The sequence below is a fragment of the Alligator sinensis genome, unplaced genomic scaffold (assembly GCF_000455745.1).
Source record: "Alligator sinensis unplaced genomic scaffold, ASM45574v1 scaffold280_1, whole genome shotgun sequence".
NCBI classification, from domain to species: Eukaryota; Metazoa; Chordata; order Crocodylia; family Alligatoridae; genus Alligator; species Alligator sinensis.
Genome location: NW_005841835.1, coordinates 1,638,334 through 1,661,058, shown reverse-complemented (window position 1 = coordinate 1,661,058; position 22,725 = coordinate 1,638,334). Strand labels below are relative to the sequence as shown.

General features: G+C 47.9%; 1 protein-coding gene and 1 long non-coding RNA gene across 9 annotated transcripts in view; one reads left to right on the top strand and one right to left on the bottom strand.

Annotated features, from left to right (window-relative positions):
• The window catches only part of LTBP2 (latent transforming growth factor beta binding protein 2), a 141,470-nt gene that overhangs the window by 61,048 nt on the left and 57,697 nt on the right, over positions 1–22,725 (bottom strand). For all 8 annotated transcript variants that reach the window (XM_025201081.1, XM_025201050.1, XM_006015342.3 and 5 more), the window contains exons 4-8: positions 8,514–8,695; positions 6,806–6,976; positions 4,650–4,850; positions 3,544–3,803; positions 1,659–1,761 (exon numbers count right to left, since the gene is read on the bottom strand). In XM_025201081.1, the coding sequence (XP_025056866.1) occupies positions 1,659–1,761; positions 3,544–3,803; positions 4,650–4,850; positions 6,806–6,976; positions 8,514–8,695 (917 nt within the window). The remainder of the gene's footprint in view (positions 1–1,658; positions 1,762–3,543; positions 3,804–4,649; positions 4,851–6,805; positions 6,977–8,513; positions 8,696–22,725) is intronic.
• Positions 15,797–22,647, top strand: LOC106722098. Its single transcript, XR_001357886.1, has 3 exons — positions 15,797–15,876; positions 18,048–18,129; positions 21,923–22,647. It is a non-coding gene; the product is annotated as an uncharacterized LOC106722098 (long non-coding RNA).

Below are 22,725 nucleotides of genomic sequence, written 5' to 3'. Positions count from 1 at the left end.
GACCGGCTGACTTAAAAATGTCCAGCCCCTCCAGCAGCTCCCTAACTAGATCCTCACTTACCCTGGGCTCAGGTGTGCCTCCCTCGGGGCCCGATGGGGGCCTAGCAGGGAGGTGGCAGTTCTGGTCCTTACTGAGGAAGACAGAGGCAAAGAAATCATTAAATATGTTGGCTTTGTCGTCTGGTGTGACAACCAGATTCCCTGTCACGTCCTGCAAGGGCCCCACATTACCCAGGGCCTTCTTTTTACTCCCTATGTATTTAAAAAAGGACTTCCTGTTGTCCTTAATCCAGGAAGTTAGTCCCAGTTCCATCTCTGCCTTGGCCTTCCTAACTACCCCCGTACACCCCCGAGCAACTGCCGAATAGTCCTCCTTGGTGATGACCCCAATGAATGGGGGGGCGTCAACCTAACCATGGGCCAAGAGCCAGCCAATCCTGAAGACTCCAAACCTCTCCTGCCAACCCTCCCCAGACTTGGGTACTCTAATTTGTTTGGCTCCATGATAGCCAGAGGAGAGGGGCAAGCACCATCCTTTTGAGAACAGGCATGGGCAAGCATACACCTCTGAGCATTATTTTATAACCAGCAAGCCCTTGCTAAGCAGCCAGGATCCAGTGACTTGTTCAGCTGCTGCTAATTCTGTGTTTCTCCATAAGACAGAGGACTGAAGAACACAGCACTGATAGGCTGAAGACCATCCCACCCTCCTCAGCAGCCTAGAATCCTACAACCTTACCCAGTCCCTGAAGACACTCTGCCATACTGAGCTTTCCAGGAGGTCAGTGTCCTGGCCATGTTCTCCCTTGCTTGAACTCTTGGATAACCAGACAGATGTGCCTGCCCACAGGGAGGGGTGTGAAGCAGCCATCCTGAGCAGCATTAGAATCATTCAGTCCACAGGAAACTCCCCCTACCCCCACAGGGTGCAATTTCTTCCCTGGAAACCACAGCACGCCAGGAAGCAGCACTATGGCATGGGTCCAGGGCCCCAGCAAAGCAGCTGAGGATTCCCACTCCCTCTCCCACCATCCCCTGTCAGTGTCCATCTCTAGAGACCAGAAAAACAGAGCTGGATTCCTGTGCCCCTGGAATGGACTCTAAGTGTACTCCTGCCAATTGTTTGATGTAGTGTTATTTCCAGAGCCCCTGCCAAGCCCGCGTCGGGCCTAGAGCAGGCCCGTAACTCTATAGGGCCAAGTCTGCAGCCTCCTAGGCTAATCTAGGGCTGTACCTCCTAAAACCACGGCCCTTGTTTTCCTGTTTCTCTCTCCTAATGTATCTGGCAAGGAGCAAACCACTGGCTGAGTTGGGGTTTTACAGGGGCGGTTTGTGGAGAAAGTGCAGTGTTCTGAGCCAGCACCCAAACCAAACCGCTCCTCCCTGGCGCGTGGGCTGAAGCCAGAGCAAAGCAAGCATCGCTCTGGATGCTGTAAGACACTTTCCTCCCCAGGGGCCTTTGACAAAGACCTCCAAACTCTAGGGGACCTGAAGTATTGCCTTGTGCCTCCACAGCTGTTGAGAGCTGCCCCTCTGTTCTGGATCCTCCTAGATTGCACAGGCCCTGGAGAGAAAGCTCAACTTTGTTTATTGAGAAGTCACAGACTGTCACTCTGTATTCTTTCATGGAAACAGTCTTCTCCGGCAGCAGCACTTACCTGGTCGAGGAGGGCATGAGATGCATCTGTTCACTCCCCAAAAGAGCCCTATGCTGCCACAGCAATCCTCAAACTTGGTCAAACCCAGCAGTGGGTTAGCACACTAAGGAGGGAAGGGGAGAAGAGAAGTCAGGTGTCTCAGGGAGAGGCACTAAGCCATACAGTCTTTCCAGCTGCTGTCTGCCTCTTGAGCATAGCAGAACCCAAGCCAGGGAAGTGTGACAGGACGATAAGGGGAATATAGTCACACTCCACTGTGAAGGTGGGAAGCAGAGTCAGCACAGGGGATGCCTGCCTTCTACTAGACACTAATACAGCCTTCACCACAAACCTCCCTGCAGGGACAGACCAGGGCCAGGGATATAGTTTAAGACAGTAAACAGTCTCACAGACAGACAAATATGAGCCTCCCCGTGACTGTGCCCTCTGGAGGAGATGGAGGCACTACGCAGAACAGAGGGTAGGCCAGACATGATATTTCTCAGCAAAGCCCTGGATAAGGCAAGTGCTTGTTCTTAGCCATACACTGATTAACCAGTGAGATGGGTGCACAGCCTCAGCCCTTGGGGGGGGTCTTGTGGTCAGGCGCCTTTGTTTACTTTATGAGTCTCTCTTTCCCCTAGCAAGGCCCTCTGGATTACAGGCTTCCCCATTAGAGCTGAGCTGTCGCAGTCCACAGGCCAAATCTGGCCCTCATCCATGTGAAAGATGGCCCCATGCCCAGTGCTCACATTCCAATCAACTCAGCTTTAGACTGCGATGGAAGAGACAAACACTTCCTGCCTGGGCTCCTTGCCGTCACCCAGTCTACTCAGTCACAGCCCTGGCTTTAGTTAAACAAAGTATGAGCACAGCAAGGGCAGCCCTTTTGCCCATCACAGAGCTCCCCCACGCAGGTGTATGGGGTCCAAGAGTGAACAAAGGTCTCTTTAAATTGGCCTTTAAACTGACCACTTGCAGGACATACTTACTGGGGCTGAGGTCGGCTTTATGGAACTCTCAGCTTTATGGAACGCACAGCTCAATGGGGCTTTTCCAGCCCTTTGTTCACATGTAAAATGTTTGGAGCCTGATCTCATTTATTTTTGCTTTAGGAAATTGTTAAGAATTAATCCAGCTGAAAACGTCTTGGATGGAAACTAGTAAATGATGGGAAAGAAACCAGCAGGCAAGCAGCATGAGAGCTGAACATACTCTGAGAGGGAGAGAGGGAAACAGCCTGAGCTACCAGCCTGTAGCAATCATCCACGGGATTCACAGGTGTTCAGCTGGGCCCCAGGGACCTTCAGTACTTTTCCACTGATGCAACAGAATCACAGAAACTCATGGAATAAGGCAGAATAGAAAGTACAATAAATGGAGAGCAGAGGCTAGAGAGCTCATTGCATGCTTCTGGTTCCTAAGTTCTAAGCAACCTGCACAGGAAGGCAACATTCCATGAAAATTAGACTCTTGTTTGCTACATGAGAGGGAGAGGAATTTTCCTATGCTTTATACATTTTTTACAAGAACCAGAGCAGATCCAGAAATGTTCCTATAAATAGGGCTATTTTAAGGAGCCAATGTACGAAGGATACCAGGGCTGAGCTATGCAGTCATAGGGCACGGCATGGTCAGGGCAGCCACTCTGCACAACACTGACAAGCAGGGACAAAGGGCTGTTTCTCTCCTGGTGGGTCATACCCATGCAACACATCACTGCAAAGGCATCTGGATGCTGCCCATGGGTCACTTTAACCAGCCTGCCATCCACATAGGTACTGTACATGTTCTGCTCACATCACATGCATGCACTACCCTATACAGGTATGCCTGCACACACCATACATGCATATGCTGCTCAACACATGCCTGTGCTTCAAAGCAGGACACATACAGTTCTTACCTGTCCATTTATGGCCTCTTGAAAACACCTTCCCATAATCTCTTGGGGCCCCTGCTGCTGGCCACTCTCTGTGGTGATGCTGTTGCCATTGCTGTAGCTGTATTGTGTCCCAGTTGGTAGCTGAGACATCGGTACAGCCTCAACACTGTTCCCTTCCGATTGTTTGGAGTCGCTCTGCACTCTGGCCACCTGGTGGATCTGCACAGTGGCCTCTGGAGGGTGGTTGATGTGGACATTCACCAGGGAGGGGTTTAGAGAAGCTGGAAGATGAGTTTAGACCAACCTTGTAACAACTGGGCTACGCTTGCCCCCTCACCTGCTTGGCATCAAAATAGCTTCTTGCCTGCCAAAAGGTAACAATGGAGGGGATACAGACCTCTCTGGGATGCCCACACTGGGTAATCCAGAAGGAGGCCATGTCTTGGAGGAAAGCCTTTGCCTGCTCTCCTAGCCAGACAACCTCCATGGGCCTTTTTCAGTGACCTAAAACCAACCCCTCAAGACTCCCCAGGGCACTACTTCAGCTCATTATGCTGTATTACTGAACAGCTGTGGTGAGGGAGGTTTGATGCACAATTGAAAGAAGCTAGAGTTTCCATGGCAGCATTCGCAAACTCCTTTCAGGACTTAGACTGCTCAGCACAGAGGGTCAAAATCTACCTATTGGGCACAGGGCCAGCTCCTACTGACTTCAGCCATGGGTGCTTTCCAAAAAGAGAGAGGTCATACAGACCTTGGTGCCCCTCTGTAGCCAAGGCCTTGCCCACTCAGGCTCTTGACCCTCTGTACCCTCATGCAGTCTTACTTGTCCCTATGGGCTCTCACAAGTTCCCACATGCACCTGTGTGTGCCTGCACCCTATCCTGCTACCACTCACTGCCAGCCCTGCTCCAGGAGCCCTGCTTCTAATTACTCACTGGTCTGGAAAGGAAACCATGAGACACTGGAATACATGGATACCTGCTTCTGTTGCTGGCTTCAGAGGGGACTTGAAGCATGTGCTCATTTACTGGAGTGTGGAGAGAGTAGAAATGTTTAGCCACAAGGTGGGGAGATTGTGGGCATCCTGGAAGAGGGAGCTGATACCAGGATGGAGTGGCACTCACCAAGCTGGTTGGATAGAGGTAGTGTATAGGTGGAATGCTTCATGGAGCCATTGGCTGGGGTATTTGGGACTCTCCCCATTTGTTTTTTTTCCAGTTTTGGAGCTGACAGGTGGCAAAACTTTCCTGTGGAGTTAGATGGGCACCAGCACTCATCTCTGCCCACACAGCGCCCTCCATTCAGGCAAGGGATCTGGCAGAAGTCTGCAAGGCAAGAAGAAGTCTGCTTAACAGAGGTCTTACTTACTCCCTCTAGCCAGTGAATGGTCCCAGGTGCTTTGACTGGTCAGCCTGGCAGCCTTCCCTTTAATACTCAGCAGAGAGCCAGGACCCATCATTTTTTGTAAGCCGCCTTGGGATCTCTACTAAGAGTCTCTAACCATCAGGTAAGAAAGGAAGCCACCCACCATGTCCTAAATGCAGCATGCAGCAAGTGCCTTCAGTCAGAGGCTGAAGCAGATCAGTGCCCATTTGGGCTTAGAGCAGGGACAGGCAATTATTTCGGGTGGAGGGCTGCTTACTGAGTTTTGGCAAGCCATTGAGGGCCGCATGACAGGCAGCCAGGAGCAGATAAATATTAATTTTCTTAATTCTGGGAGGGCCTCGTGGGCCAAATAGAATGGCCTGGTGGGCTACATCCAGCCCCCGGATCACATTTTGCCCACCCCTGGCTTAGAGACTCATATACCCAGCTGAGCAGCCCACAGACTCAGGATGGTATTGCAGGCACCAGCAGGATCCCTCAGAGGGGTGGGAGCTAATATAGCATTACATGGAAGAGTCAGCTTAATCCTTGCCCTCAGCTTCAGACCTTGCAAGAAACCCCATTTGAGTGGGATCACTATTCATAACAAGGCAAAGGGAGGTTAGTGGGTGGAGGAGGGAGACAGAAGGCAAAGGTCTCTGGGTCTGAAACCTCTCTCTGTGCCTGTCCCATGTTGGTCAGCAGCTGATGCTGTGAAAGAATGAGATGAAGCACAGGAGTCAGAAAAACAGGAGCAATCTATCTGCACAGGCTTAATGAAGCATCCATATCTGAAACCACAAGTTGTCCCTTTCAAGCCTTGTCCCAATGACAGTGAGGCTTTGCAGGAAGCAGAGTTTCCTAACAAGTCTGTCTTTCTGCAGCATTCAGTGAGACACTACTGCTTCAGGCCCTCGACTGTCTGTTAGGTACAGGCTAGGAGATGGGTACCCATCATGATCAAAGGCCTTTGCTTAGAGATTACTCATCCACTTGGCTCAGTCCTCAACTCAGCCAGAGTTTCACTCCAAGCTGCCCTGGTTTTGTGGGGCATGCGCTTGTCTTATCTCCCTCAAAGTCACAGAAACTGGCACTGAAATGGTTCCTTTTTGGGTCCCTCTAGTCCAGTGATTCTCAACCAGGGAGCCAGGCAATGTTAGCATTGCTAGGTGTGCAAACATGATTCACACAATAAACTCAGAGATTTCAGGTAGGAATCGATAGTGTTCAAAACATTCTGTCCTGTTGTGATCTTTCTGAGTTCTTTGCAATAGAAAAATTAATCTATTATTTTTCTGTAGTCAAAAAGAGTGAAAACTAAGAGCTAGAACTGTCTACGGTGTGCTTTGCATCTAGTGAAGTTGGGAACCACTGTGCTGGTCCATCTCTACCTCAATGGGATTGTTTTCCACAGCCAGCTTCCTGGCATGAAGGGCAGATGACCAGCCCTGCCCAACTCACCATATGGCAAAGGAAATCCCTGGGCAGACCCATTATCTGTGAAACAAGAGGAAAGTTTTCAGCAGTTCAGTCCATTGGAACAATTCACAACTTGCAGCCAGCTCTCCTGGCTGCCATGTGAGTGAAAGGAGAGAACAAGAGGAAATTAGGTGATGAAAGTCAGCCCCAAGCCTGGATGCCAAGGAAAGCAGCAAGCTGGCTCTGACCGGGAGTGGGGCTGTGAACTCTGTCTGTTGCTGTGACTGAAACCCACGTCCTCTTCTGATATGTGCCTCCAGAGAAAGTGAAGGTGTAGCCCCTGACAGGGAGAGAGATATGTTTTTCTAGGCAGAGAAAAAGGCTGCTTTCCTGAGCTCTGAGTCTGTAGAGGCTTCCCTCTTTGAGAGAGAGAGAGAGAGGGACAGAAAAAGGGGAATCCAGGAAAAAAGATGGCTGGAGGCTCAGGGATACTCACAGATGCGGAAGCCAGACTTGGGGTCATGGTCATGTCCCCCTTGGCTGTACAGGGTGGTGGTGTGCCCTTTCTCACAACTATTGTAGCAGCGGCCACTCTGGCAAGTCTGTTTGCAGATCGTGGGAGTGAAGACAATCTTGATCTTCCGGATCTTCTCCGTCAAGTTGGCTCCTGTGAGAGAAAAGGACAGTGAAAGGGGGAAGCAGTATTGCCAAGCCATAGGGATGTGTGTAGCCCTCACTGCAGAACACCTACATGGTAGGCAGGTACCAGGGCAGCTGTAGCCAAGCACCCTCTCCAGCTGGGCTACTGCTTTGGTATCACTGCAGCAAGGGAGCCTCTTTCAGACTCTAATGGAGTCTGCCTGCCCTTTGTTCCTAATATCAAGCTCAGACTGTTCCTCTGATTCTGGACACTGCTTTGTGTCCTGTCAGCACTAACTAGGGCTTTTCTACATGGGGACATTTACCAGCAAGATTCTCTCTCTAGTTTTGCCAGGATGACTCTCCAGGGAAATGCTCTATAAAAGTGCATTTTTCTGGATTACCCAATTCCACTTCCAAAGCGACACATGCTAATCTGGAAAAGGTGTCTGCATGGGACATCATACCAGCAAAACCAGAGGTAGAATTATACTGGTATCATTGAGCTGTGACAGACAAGCTCTGGCACATATCCTGATTTCTAGGTATTTACCTGGACATTTCCCTAACGTTTCCAAATTAGCCAAAAGAGGTGGGTCACTGGACTTCAGGCATCAAGCAGAGCTTTCCCATAATCCTGAGCTAGCTGGCTATGTACTACCAGGGACATTAGAAAGCCTCAAGAAGCAAGCCCTGATCATGCACAGTTTATGAGTTAAATAACTGCAAAAGACATTTTGAGTGTGTTTTTATCTATCATTTACTGCATCTGAGCCACACAGCGCTTGCTCCACAAGCACCATCTTCTAAACTGGAAGTAGTGCAGATGCATCAGCGCAGTAGTCCCTCATGCAGTAACTGAGTGGTATAAACATCTCCTTTATATCTTCTCAAGCCAGAGCCCATAAGATCAGGGCTTTTTCTTGGAAATCTCATGTAGTGTGTATTGAGCAACTTTCCCTTACTTTTTTGCACCTTACAAGGTGTCAGTGGTTATACACTCAGAGCCAATCATATGTCAGGGAACTGCATCATTCCTACCCTTTGATTGGGTAAGGCAATTCTCTTCCAGTATAAAGACTTCAGTATAATTGGCTGAAGCAATTCTCTTTCAGTATAATTTCCCTGGGAAAATTGTGCTCACAACGCTCCTCTCCTTCCCACCTTATATTTCACCCTCACAAAATGGGGCTGCTTCTCCAAATCATAAATGGTCTTCCCCAGTTTCCCACTCTCCTGCCTGCCCAGTGGCCTTGTGCAGGGAAAGCAAAGTCCTTTTGCTGAATTCTCTTGCACTCGCTGCTTTCCAGCAGGCTCTTTCCCCTCACCCCAACTCCATGCATCTCTCCACATTGCTTGTTTCCTTTCCCCAAGGCTCACCTTTGCACTTTGAGAACTGAATCCCAAAGCATGTAGCCTACAGCCCTCTCCAGGGTATCAGGCAGATGGCCTCAGCCTCTGTGTGCTTGCTATCCCTCATCATAAATGCAGTCAGTGTTATGCCTTCCTGAGGAGATTCCACAGAGAAGAGCCCTCAGAGATACTGGTCGCCCAGGAGGTCTTACCCCATGGAGGTATTGCATGCTCTTGAGAGGCTGCATGCAGTCCAGAGTTTCTCTGTGCATGTCCATTCCCACTGGGCAGAACATTGGATGTTAGCTGAGTGTTGACAACCGGGTAGCGCCGGACAGTGCGTGAAGACCCCGTGTGCTGGGAGGAGACAGGGGAACCCATTCTGTCCCGAGTCCTGTGGAAGAGAAAGCCAAGCTAACATCCATTACAGGTGATTGTAGTGTACTGGAGGTACCTACAGCACCTCCACACCCTATGCATCATGTGCTAACTCATACTCCTCTGCCCCTGCTATGCCATGTTTTAGCAAAAGCTCAATCTGTAGGACTGCCCTGAGCTTCATTCATTTCAGACTCCTTCTGGTCTTCCTGTTTCACTGCAGTACTCCCTCCAAGGGCCTCTCCTAATGCCATTCAGGACACATTTTCCACAGGGCTTTCTAGCACACAACTGTCTGCCCTCACAACTACCACCGCAACGTGCCAGTACCCCCAGATAATAAAGTGTTCGGCAAGGTCATTAAATGAAGGTATGGATACCAACAGGCAGGCTGCACCCACCTCCCTAGAAAACAACATAATTCAAGCACCAATCCCAATGCCAGTAGCAGCACAGCTGTCTTCAGCTGTCCCCACTTTATGCATGGACTACAGCCCACAGCACTCAATGTAAGAGAAATCTCTCTGATGAGTGCACATAGTTGCTGAAAGGTGCAGGAGAGCTGCAGCATCCCTGCACCCCCTAGGCCAGAGATAGCACAGACCCAGGGGATGGATAAGATACAGTGATAAGAGGGAAGCTGTAATAAGGTTGAGGCTGCAACTTGACTCACCCTGATGTGCTGTAGGTGTCACAAGAGAACACCAAAACCCTCTGTCCCCACAGTCAGACAAGCTGTCAAAGCACCCAAGCACCAGGCAGTGACACCAAGTCTGCTGTCTATGTGGTCACACTCAAGTCTATCCCCCGGTTGCAATGCCAGAACACAATGCACCTAGAGATGATGCTGGAACCATTCCCATGCCCCAGTGTGGGAAGTTTCATGCAGCAAGGGAACAAACACACTCTGAATAACCAAGAAAAAACAGTTTGGAACTGCTCAAAGACAGACAACAACCTCTTCACCACTGCCTGGAACACCAGCTCTGCCGCCCATCCTTCTGCACATCTCTCAATTCAACTTCTGGCAGGAATAGGAGACTGCAGGCTACCTCATCCAAATGAGCACCTTCCCCAATTCTTCTCACTGTCCTACAGGCTCTGGACACAGGTTCTCCAGACAAACCTAAGACCTGTGCACTGAAGTGCCCAAGCAGAGGAAGACATAGGCAGCACTGACTGCTCTCCCACAGCATATAACAAGAACCCCCACCTCAGTCACCACAGGGAGCAGATTCAGTCCTGTTGGCCAATCTGCTTGGTACAGTCACTTCATCTCACACTTAGGGTTCAATATCTTTTAAACTGTCACACCTGTGGTAAGACACCAGGTGCCTATTCCTCCAAAAAGGCAGAAACAGCACCAGGTTACAGCTGATGTTCTAGCTGGCATCCATTTCAAATTAATCTGATAATGAAAATAATAGCTATGCTATCCAGCTGCTGAAATCTGCTAGGAAGTTGAAAGCTGCCTTCAGATCTAGTCAGGCTGTTCCTTAGGCCGGTCTAATCTCTTCACTCTTTCAGACAAATGCGGGACAGCTTTTCAATAAGGAAACAAAGCTGGAGCTAACATACATGCACCTCTGCCCTGGGTGTAGTGACAGGTGTGGAGGTGTCCTAGCGCTGTCTTCAGCCTATTCCCAGCAGCAGGGCTGCTTATACACAGGGTATCTGGGCAGCTCAATCAAGTCATGCCTTTCTCTCAGTTGTCTTTTTCGTTACACATCCTATCTGAGATTGTTGATGACAAGTATTTACAGAATTTGCAGGTTCGTTAAATATGGCAGGGAGCGCTTCTGCCACGGCTGTTATGGCAGTTGGAACTTTCAGAAGTGATTTATGAAGTTGAAATCATTCTCTGAGCTTCGATGCTGCCCTAGGGAGTGCTGGGGTCAGGAAGTGCACTGGCTCTCTCTAACTCACCCTTCCTTTAAGTGGTTTTTTGCATGTTTATCTCACTGTGGGAGCTTCCTCGGAGGCATGTGTTCTCAATTTCACGTTGGGCATTGGCAATGACCAGAGATGCAACAGAAATAGGAGCCAAGCCAAGAAAACAAACAAACCAACTATGGCCCATGAGTGTCATAAATGAAGCAAACATGACAAAGGGACTCAGTCCCACAATATTTTTCAGTCATTTCATTTATGGGTTTTGGCATTTTACAGGAGCCAAGCAGGAGAATGTGAAGTCACATCCTGCTCCCAAGGCCAAGCTGGTAGCATCCACTCTGCTCTCCCAGAGCAGAGTTCTCTGTATTAACCCAACTACTTGCCTTATGTCTTTGGCTGCTCCCTTCACAGTCCCATGCTGCTATACTAGTTTCCACCCCCCCTTCACTGACCAGCAGCACTGGGCTTCCAGGGGTGTTTCATCTTTTTCAACAGATGCCTCTAGTCACTCTATATTCTACAGCAGGGGTATTAAACACACAGCCCCATCATCTGGCCCCAGTGCTGGCCCTGGGTCTGAATTGACCCAGCCTAGCCCCATGGACAGGGCCAGGACACGCACTGCACATCTGACCACTATGGGAACTGTGCTGCACACAATGCCTGATCCAGCCAGTCCAGGACCAGCCCTGCACATGGCAGGCATCACGTGTGATACGGTCCCAGACCAGCTGCCAGGGGCACACTGCAGCACAGCCTGGCAGAGGTGAGCAGCATGTGTAGCTGGGATCAACACTACATGAGACACCTGCCTGAGCTGGACTACACTACCTGCAGCACCTGCCCCAGCCACTCAGGACATGTGCTGCATTAAGGGACAGATCTTGCAGCAGGTGCCAAAAGTACTAGTTCCAGCATGGAGTAGGGAAGGGTTTGTTGCTCAAGCTGGCCCTTGGACTAACCCTGTGTCATTCATTCAGCCTGCTGGGTAGATGAGTTTGACACCCCTGCTCTACATCCCAAACAAGATACTAGTTAAGGTGAGGATTTTCAAAGAAATGTAAAGGGTATCAGACAGTGGTATAACCAGGGTGGGGCAAAAAGGGGGTGAGATAGGACCCTGAGCCGGTTAATGCCATGAGAATACAAACTCCCTGTGAGGGGAGATACTCAATTACAGGACAGCTAAATTTAGGGATGAAAAACCCCAACTTTAATAATTAGGGAAAATACTACAATGGAACTGGGGAAGACAGAATATAATCTAGAGGTTTAACACGCAATATCTCCTAATGCTTTTCATCTCACCTCTGGCAGCCAGGACTTACTTCACAGTCCACAGGTGGTTTCAGTGGCAGGCAGGAATCGGCAACCTCTGCAACCAGGGTTAGAATTACACTCCGACTCCTGGGGGCGGTCTGCAGTGGTGACAGCTGGAAGCCGGAAGAAGCCACCGCTGCAGCCACAGCTGCCGCCAGTGCCTGACTGCTTAGAAAGGCATGGGGAGGACTAGGGGCTCTCATCTCTTGGTGGGGGGCTCTTGTCTCTTATGGGGGAGCTTGAAGGGGGCTCTTATCTCTTATGCTTCTGCTTCCCCTAGCAAGATGCCTCTGCCCCACAGCTCCAGCCTTTTCAGTTGCTGTCACCACATGGCAGACTTTCTTAGTCTACATCTCTGGGGCTTTGCACCAGCAGGTTTCCATGGACTCCAGCAGCCTGGCAGTCACTTACCATCCAGAGGGCAGAGAGCAATTAGCCCAGCTACAGCCAGCCCCTTTGCAATCCAACAATTAACCCTTTCCCTGCCAGAACAAAACCCATCTAAAGAAACCCTTTCAAAATATAACATCCAAGCAAACAATGGACCCACATAATTGTCACAGGGGGTAACTGCCCCAAGTACCAACTTGGGGTGGGGGGGAATGAAAAAAAGAAGAAGTAACTGCTCCCCTGTGCCCTGGGTGCTGCTCAGCAGTGTCCCTATGCTACTGGTGTTAGATGCCAAGATTCCAACAGCTAATTCTTTTAGGCTCCCTTAAAAAACCCAACCTGAGAGCCCTTTGCAACTAAGCCTAGCCAGCCCTCAAGCCCTATGCCCACCCTGACTCCATTCAGATCCTCACCTTTCCAATTAAAGCTGCTCTGGGTCAAAAGGGATATGTCTGCCCACTTAAGTACCCCCTGGGGTTTGGCCCCCCCAATTAATGGTCATTACAATCCATCCAGAATCTTTATAAAACACAGTTTATTAAACGAGGGGTGCTCAGACTTTGCCATAACTGGGACCTTGCCTCTCCTTCCATTTGTTGTCACCTGGTCTATAGCATAGTATCATAGTGCTTAAGGTCAGAAGGGACATAAGCAGATCATCAGGTCCGACCCCCTGCCCTGGGCAGGAACAGGTGCCGGGGTCATATTACCCCAGCCAAATAATCTCTCTCTCTCTCTCTCTCTCTCTCTCTCTCTCTCTCCGGGGTGCCTCAGCACAGGGCCTCCACAGCACATAGAGCTGAGGGAGCAGGCAGCCTTCTCTGTGTTTGTCCCAGCGCATGCCTCTTTGGCATAATTTGTGCCACTTTTTTTCAGGGTTTTTTGTTTTTGCTACTGGGAAATCCCAGAAATTTTGCTCCAGTTATGCAAATTAGCAGCACTGTACACAGATTAATGAGGTTTGTGGTGCCACAAACTGCATGTGCCTGCACATCTGGATCTAGCCTGTGAGTCTAGGCAGAAGCACAGTCAAGCAGAAGTAAAAGTTGAGTCTAAGGACTCTTTAACAGGTTTTCCTTGCTCTGCTCCCTTCTTTATACATCCTGCTGGTGTCAACAGCAGGATGAAGGAGCCAGGCCCTGCTCCATAATAAGTAGTTGGGGCTCTGAGCCTGAGCTCAAGTAGCTGAGTGGGAAAATTCTCTGGCTTCAAATACATGTTCCTGTCTGGTCTCCCTGTCTTTCCCACTCACATTGCTCCATCCTCATCTCCCCTCGCTTACTTGATTATGGAATGACTGTCGCTGCTGTGTTGGAAAATCAAATCAGCTCATAAAAGCTGTCAAAAGACAAAGTGTGGAAGGCGATTTGGTTTTATGGAACACTGGGCCACATTCCAGTGAAAGAGAGCTATACGAATGGGACAGTCTGCATCTCACAGGTTAGAGGCCAATATTCCCAGATGGAGTCTAGCTGGACCAGCCCAGAAGAATCAGCTAACCATGCAAGGGGAGAGTGCTAAGGAGCAAGCGTGGTGCCAACTCAGACTCAGCATGTTGTGAATAAACTGAGCCAAGGTGGCAAACAATGCAAAGGGTAATAAGCAAAAGGAACTGGAAGCTCCTATGGATTGGAGAAGATTTGCAGTAACTGATTTAGTGAAGCACAGTGGAACAATTTTCATGATTGGAATGTTAAAATCACTGATAAAGGAATACGTAAAGGAGTGGGGGGAAGATGACACTTCATATTAAATATACCATTACCTGTTTAAGAATTAGTGATAACTCAGAGCCATTGGATCTTGCATGGTTCAAGATGCTTAACAACATAGCTCAGATGTGGGTAATTGTGGGGATGGGTTACAGAATCAGAGGTTTATACCAGAGAAAAGACAGAGTTAGTTTGTCAGCACAGAATCAGAGGTTTATACCAGAGAAAAGACATAATTAGTTTGTCAGCCCCTGCCTATAATGTGTGGAAAAAACTCCAAAAATCTGTGCTGTGATGGGGGACATCAATTTGGGAGGTGTGCTGGCAGCCCTACGTGGCCAGAAGTAAAACAGCATTACAGATTCTAAACAATTATCTTTTATAGTTTAAATCACAAAAGATAGGGCACCTGACCAGAGGCAGTTGTTTTTCAGATTGCATTATGGTGGATAAAGATTAAATAATCGGGGGAAGGGAAGTTGGTGGATGCCTAGCAACCAGTGATTGTGACAGGAGCACATTCAATAGGGGCACACAGAGAACAATCTCAACCAGTAATATAGAAACAGTTGATACTTCAAAAAAGCTAATTTCTCAAAGTCTAGAAAAATTACAAGCAGAACTGAATTGGAGAAAACAGCCAAAAAATGTGAATGAAAATTGGGAGTTCTTAAAGAGATTTTGCAATCAAGAGAAGGAAGCTTTTGTGAAAAGCCCACCTTGTTTCTGTGGTCAAGGCAGCAATTAGAAAGTAGTGGAATAGAGCCAGAAATCAATATAAATTAGAAGCTATAGAAATGCCTGAGTGAGGCTAAAGACATCTGGGGAAAAATCCATGGCTGACAAAGCTAAGGACAAGAAAGAAAGAATACAAAATATCAGAAGAAAAGAAATTATAGTGACGGTATCATCCCATTACTAGTCAGAAATTCTAAAACTGTTCATAGTGATGCAGAAAAGGCAGACGTATTCAATAAATAGTTATCTTAGGTATTTGGAAATAAATGGGATTTTAACTTGTATCATGAAGAAATGAAGACATTTCCATTAGTGACTAAGGGGGATGTTGCAACATTTCCTAGAGATAAATATTTTAAAATCACCGGGTCTTGATAACTTAATCCAATACAGATTAAGAATCTCTGGATGAGAATCTCTGTTTTGCTAATATTTATTTTCACTGAATCTTGGAATACTGTGGAAATTACAGATTGGAAGAGTGATAATGTTGTGCCAATATTCAAAAAAGGGCAAGTGGAATGAGCCAAATAATCTCAGGCCAAAAAACCTGGCAATCCAGAACAGAATTATGGAAAGGCTGATGTGAGGTCCAATTAATAAAGAACGTAAAGAAACAAATATAATTAAGGCAACATGGTTTCATGGAAAATAAATATTGTTAAACAAATCTAATTACATTTCATTTATGAGATCACAAGTTTGGTCAATAAAAGTAACTGCACACATGTAATGCACAGCACAACATTCTGATTTTAAAAGTTATTGCAATATAATATAAATAAAACATAAGACTAATTAGTTACTTAAAAACTAGCTAAGTGACAAATCTCAAAAAGGAGTTGTCAATGAATAATCAGCATTGAACAGGGCTTTCTAGATAAAGGCAGCCCAGCCAGGGAGCACAGCAGGGCAGGCAGGGCACAGCACCTGCCAGGGCAACAGGGCAAAAAGAGGCAGTCAGCAGACACCTGCAAGTGGTCAGCTTACTGATGTAGGTAGGGCCCTAGGAGCATATAAACCCAATCCTGGAACTGGCAGGGGATTCTCTCTGCTATAGGGGAAGGAGCTCCTGCCATGGGGAGCCACCCAGGGCTGGCCATTCCCTGTCTACAGGAACAAGGAGACTCAGGGAACTTGCAAGGTACCCTGGCTAGGACATATGCTATATTGGGGATAAAGGTTTGCCCTCTTAAAGGGACAGAGGGCTGCTACTTCATTATAATTACATTATAGCCCAGGGACTTATGTTATGTTGGTGTTTGAGCTGGTGGTTTGGGATAAGGCTGTTAGGGGAGGTACAGACACCTCATTAGTACCCAGGGGGCACTTGACTGCCTTGAGCCCTGCCAAGGTCAGGTTCAAGACTCAAGCAGTTATTGAGCCCAGGGTAGACAGAGAGAGAGGATGCAGCCACACAGGGGCCTGGCAGACAGGGGCCAGGGCAGAAGGGACAAACGAAGCTAGAGCCTTGAAGCCAGATCCGATTCAGTGGGCCCAGACTAGAAGGCCTAGCAAGATTAAAGGAGCAGAGGCCAAAGCCCCACACAGGGAATAACATCCATGTAACACCTGCAAGGCATGAGGCATAAAGGGGAGGATATGGAGCCGTGCAATTAGCCCATGAGGCTTGAGGTGCCCTTCAGTGGCACGGTTACTGACTGAAGGCCCAGTGAGGGGCCTGGCTGCAGACAGAGACTGGCAGGGTCCAGTTGGACTGAGGCCATGCAAAGGCCTGTGGGCAGCCTCCCTATTCATTTATATTTCCAAGGCGTGGCAGGAACCCTAGGGGTGGAGCAGGGCATGGTCATGGAGCCATCAGGAGTTGCCATGGCCACCCCTGGAACCCTGATGTGTTACAAGAGGGCTCACAGAGGCTGGTACTAGATAGGACACTTCCATATTTTTATCAGCAATTTGGAAGTTAATATAAAGGCACACTTCATTAAACCAGAAGATGACAGGGAGGTTGGTGACATGGTAAGTAAAATGCAAAGAAGGCAGTCATACTGAGAAATCTGGATTGTTTAATAGTCTGGGTCTATTCTAAAGAACCGTACAGTTAAATTCCTAATTTCTGGTTGTATAAGTAGAACAGTATCCTGGAAAGTAGCAGCCCTGGAACAGATTTGGGGTGGGTCACAGTGGACAACCAACTGAATATGACATCCCTGTACAATGCTGTGGCAAAGAGGGCTGATGTAACTCTTGGATGTATAAACAAAGGAGTAGTCAGTAAGGCCCTGGGCAGGTGTTACACTTAAGATGTGATTAACCAGTTAACCACGTCTTGAATAGTAACCTGGCCACATATTCATGCAATTAATGGGGCAATAAAATGGAAGATAAATCACAAAGTTACTCCTCAAAATATATAGCTGGTGTCCACCACCTTTTAAATTAAGGGTGTGACAGTGTCCTCACCATGAAGCCTGAGCCTGATTGTGGGTCCCAGCCCTGGGACTACAAAGAAGCAAGCAGAGAAACATTCAGGTGCAGTCCTGGGGTTGGGACTGACAATCAGCTGATTGTTGGTGCTAGGCCTGGGACTATACTGGTTCACTGGGCACCTGGTTTTCTACTCTCTGATGCAGGGGAGTCCCTGCAAGATTATAATGCCTGGCTTCCCCTGTACTGGCAAACAGTAGTGGTGCAATTGGGATTTGATCCCTAATCCATGTATGGCATGGCACGAGGTGTGATTGTTGGGATCAAAGAACAGAACCCATCACGCCATTATGTGAATGTGTGCCAGGGGCCTCAGAGTAAGAAGGTGATTTTTTTCCTTTGTATCCATCATCACTGATAATGACAATCAAACCACATCTAATTATGATGTCCAATATTGGATAGGATGTTGAAAAAATGGAAGTGAGGTTGGAAAGGGTAACAAAAATAATTCATGTTCTAAATGACTCACTGTGAGAGACGTACAGAGTTCAGTCTGTTCAGGTTATATGAAAGGAGACTGAGAGATGATGTAATTGTGGTGTATAAGTACCTCCATGGGGAGAAAATACCAGGTGCTAAAGAGATGTTTAATTTGGTACAGAAAGGCATAACACAAACCTAAGATGAAAACTGAAGCTGCACACACGCGCGTGTGTGTGTTTGGCTTCAGCTTTCATGTATATGTATATGTATGGATAAAACTACCATAGGAAGTAGTGAATTCTCTATCTCCTGATGACTTCAAAACAAACAAACACAAAACACTGGCCAGGATGCAAGGATAACTGGTAAAAATTAATGGCCTGTGATATGCATGAGGTCAGATTAAATGATCTAATGCTCCCTTCTGGCCTTAAACTCTAGGAATTGATGAACAGTGTTTTACAGAGCCAGAAGTCTCGGGCACAATGGTGATCACCCAAGATTTTTCTCTGGAGGAAAGCAGGTAAAATGCTGATAAAAATATGATTCTCATTAAAATCAGTGACTATACTGGGATGGCTGAAGAAGACCAGCCATGTATCTAGCTTTAAAAAAACTACTAGAGGAAATCTGAGAAATAGCAAACAAATGAGCTGCTTCAGTAGTATCACAAACTATGTGACTCAAGAAGTAAAAAATAGAAGTATAAAGTGTGGATATAATATTGAGGACAAAGCAGCAATACTTCTTATAAAATAAGCACACCTGGCCAACGTGTAAAAATTCCATTAACATGTCAGGAAAGAGGTGGATAGAGGAGAACAAGTTGACTAGATGATCTTGAGATCCCTTCCAGCCCTACTTTCCTATAATCCTATGACATGATTTATCAAGACTTAAAAAAATGATGGTGGTTTTTTTTTACTCAGTAAAGATTAACAAAACCAAGTAGTTCCCACGTAAGAGGTTAACATCCTGTCTTGGATCAGAACTAGCTAAGAGACAGAAACCAAAAAGTTGGAATAATGAGTTGATTTTCAACGTGGCAAAAGTTTAGCCATGTGGCATCCCACAAATGTATTACTGTTTCTGTTGTTTTAATATAGTTATCAATGATTTGGGGAAAGCTAAATGGAACAGTGGCCACATGTGTAGTTAACATAAAAGTAGTTAGGTCACACAAAACTAAAGAAGAGTGTGGGGAACTTTTGAGGATCCTAACAAAGAGGGTTTAATGGAAAGCAGAATAGCACATAACTATCAGTCTTGACAAATGTGAAATAGTACACATTGGAAGATGAAATTTAACTTAATAACACAGATTGCTGGGTTAAGTGTAACCACTCAGGAAAGAAATGAGGACATCGCTATAGATCAGGGGTGGGCAATTATTTGGGCTGGTGGACCACTTAGCAAGTTTTGGTAAGCTGTAGTGAGCCAGATCAGCACTACCCCCTTCCCTGCATCAGGTCAGCACCCTCTCCTCCTGCCCCCACAACAGCTCACCAAAACTCCCTAAGTGACTCTGCTCCATGCTCTGCCAGACAGCTGGGATGGTGCTGCAGGTGGGTGAAAGCAGCATCAGGGAGCTGGAAGGGTGGGTGGGGCTGGGATCATGCAGGGCCAGGGCCCAGGGCAAAGCCATTATCTGCTTCCCACGCACCCCTGTGACTAGCACTAGTTCCACAGGCAGGGGCATGTGGGGAGTGGATTGTGGCTCTGACCTGGGCCCCAGCCCTGCACTGTCATGGCCCCACAATCCCAGGGTCTCCACGGAGACTGGCCAGGACCCTTGCAGGCAGGGCTCATGGCCAGGTGGATGGGATGGGCCATGGGTGGGCAGGGAGCTACATCCAGAAGCATGACAGATGGGCAGGACTGGGATCTTGGGGCAGTGGCAGCATGGGCCCAGGGCCCAGAGCACTGCCACAATCCACTCTTTACATGCCCTTGTGGCCTTGCCTGCAGAACCAGCATCTGTTGCAGGGACATGCAGCCATGAATCGTGGTTCTGCCTCAGGCCCCAACCCCATGCCGTCACAGCTCCAAGATTCCGGACCTGACCCTACCAGCCTGTCTTGCTCCTGGACACTGCTCCCTACCCACCTGCAGCCCCATCCCATCTGCCTAGCTGTGCATCCCACCCGCAAGGGCCATGCTAAATTCCTTGGTAGGTTGGATCCAGCCCATGAGCCATATTTTGGCTGTGCCTGGTATAAACCATTCAGTGAACTTCTATGCAACTGGAGTCAGGAACATGTGGGTGTGCCTAAGGGCATTTCCTTTGTAACAGGACTGCAACCTCTCTGGGCTGGGCAAAGACCAGCAGTGAGATATTTGTCTTTGCAGGACATTTGTCTTTGCTCATTAAGTGCATCAGTGCCTGATGTTAGGGTGCCAAGTGATTTTTTTCAGAAGGCACTGAAACAACTTAAAACAACTTTTAATGCTAAAGATCCTGTCAGCTGTTGACTAGACTCCCATGAAAGACTCTAGCAAGGAGGAAATGGCAAACTAGCTATGGCGAGATCTACAGTCCAAGATTTCCTTGAGATGGTCAGTTTGAGCATAGATCTGTGCGGGACAAAAACCAGATGAGTGAGATTAGTCAGTGATCTTCCTTCTGGGGATGGAAGAAGACAGCATGTCTGTGCTAAAGTTGTTATACCTATAGATGTGGTTAACAATAAAGTAGTGGTAAGGCTACCGCACTCAGCAAAAGTAGACAAACTACTCTGAAGTGGTTTCATTCCTTGTTTTACAAAGGGCTTGGAGTAGCTAGTAGTAATTTCTCTCGTATGTTGGGTTTACTCTGCTCATTGTGTATGTGAGGTCCCTTAGAGATTAGGAAAGAGATCCAGCATGAAAACATCCTCCCACATAGATCTCCAATTAACTCCAATTCCTGAGTATAGGGAAGAGATAACCCAAACCTTGTCTTCATGAGGTTTAGCTTCTTCTCCTGGTGCTAGGAACATTAGCAAGATGCCAGTTGCACCGTGAGTTTTTGTATATATACACCCCAGGGAATTACACAATTATGTGCCCACACAATTTTTCACATAAAACATATGACTGTGCATAACTGCATAACTTTGCATCATCTTACTTGGGTGGGCTCTGTGCCTCCATCTCTACGGGGCTCCTGGCACTCCAGCTGGGAGCCCCATGTGGAGGCATGAAGCGTGGTAGTGTGTAACTGGACAGCTGGTAAGTGGGGAGAGGAGCTCCTGCCTGCAGGAGGTGGGGGGTGGGCATGGGGTTTGGGGAGGGGGGGCCACACCTCTCCCATGGTGCATAGTCCCTGCCGCTGCCAGCAGCAGCAGCAGGGGGTGGGCCCTCATGGCACTTGTATGCCGCCATAGCTGAGGCTACATGTCTGGCTGAATCCCAGGGGCTAGATGTGGCAGCACAGAGCCAGCCTGCTGGCACGCACCTTTGACCCAGACCAGGCTGACTCTGTGCCAGTACATCAGGCTTGCAGCACTGCAGGTGGGAGCCAAGCACCATTGGGCCGGCCTGGCCAGCTCCGTGCCTCCACATAGGAAATGGAACCAGCCCGGCCTGACAGCACACAACTCTGTGCCTTCACATGTGGCTTCCTGCTGGAGTGCTGGAAGCCCCGTGTGGAAGCACAGAGCCCACCTACCTTAATGGCGCGGTGGTTCCTGCCTGCAGAGCCAAGAGCTCCATGTGTTAGCACAGAGCCAGCCCAGTCTGGTTTGAAAGTGCACACACCAGAGTGCTAGGCTGGGCCATCTCCATGCCGCCACATGCAGCCTCCAGGACTCGGCGATAATTTTGAAATTTTCTGCTCATAATTCCCTGGGGTGTTCATAGAGAGGAGCTCCCCAGATGGAACTGCACAAATATTAGCAACAGTAAGAAAGTTTTATGGTGGGGAAAAAGAAGGATCAGGATGAGATGAAGCCGTATAGCCTCTGAGGACAGACGAGACCAGCATTTCCAATGTTTCTAATGGGGGAACATCAAATAGAAAAAAAATTCTGTATTAAAACTCCTTCTGAAAGCTCTTCATGCATGCAACTTTATTAATTTTAGTTTTTTGAGCACTATAATTTTTCAGTCTTGTCAGGGGCTCCCAGCCTGCAGGCTGAGCACTCCTAAGATTTGTATTTATATATGTAGATTTATGAAAAACAGTTTGACTCGTCCTTCCAAAGACCCTGGGTGATGATGAAACACCAAAGTGAAATTAGGGCCCAATATTATCCTAGGGCTACCACCCAGTGCCACAATCTGTACCTCCCTTTGACATCCAGTTGAGACGCAGCTTCTTGCCTCTCTCACTTTAGGAGGATAGAAGCAGTGAGGAGCTCTACATGACAGCTACAGCACTAAACAGAGCTCCAGTCTCCTGGATGCAGTTGGGAGCCAGTGACACATAGCAGAAACCAGCCAGAACTGAGTCTTCCTGGTGGGGCCACCACCTTCAGCCCACCTGAGCACTGTTTGTTGTGGGAATCTTTCCCTGAGCTGCTGCTACTGTTGTTGCTGTTGTTGTTATCATCATCAAACATATCCATAGGAGTATGCACTCCCCTGTTCTGGTAGTACTACCAGCTGTCTCTCTCAGGATCTCCCATGACAAATCCACGCTGTACCACCCACCTGTCTTTCCACAGATGCCATGACATGATCTGCCTGCAGATTTCATGCTTTCTTCACATAGCAACAAATGCACCCAAATCTGTTAAGCCAAACTTCCTGGAAACTCCCCTTGAATCCCTGGGTGATATTCTCAAGCTTCAGCCACATGTTTCCAACAAGAGTTAGAGACCAGATTATAGCTACAACCCACTGAGTAACCTCACATATGCTGGCAAGTGACAGGAGGCCTAACAGCAGACAGTTATTTCCTGTTATCATTCCCCAAAGTCCTGCTTTTCTACTCATAGTTGGAGCAGGTCTATGAGTGGCAGTACAGGAGTGTATGACAGGTGCATGAGCTAGTGAAAACTATAACCTTTAAACTTCAAAACACACTTGGCATCTATTATCCTTGAGGGAGAGAAAAGGACACAGGATCAGTAAGCAAGGCTGGCCTTGCTTCCTCTGATGGGCATAAAGCCATTCAACCCCTTGTTTTAAAGGATGA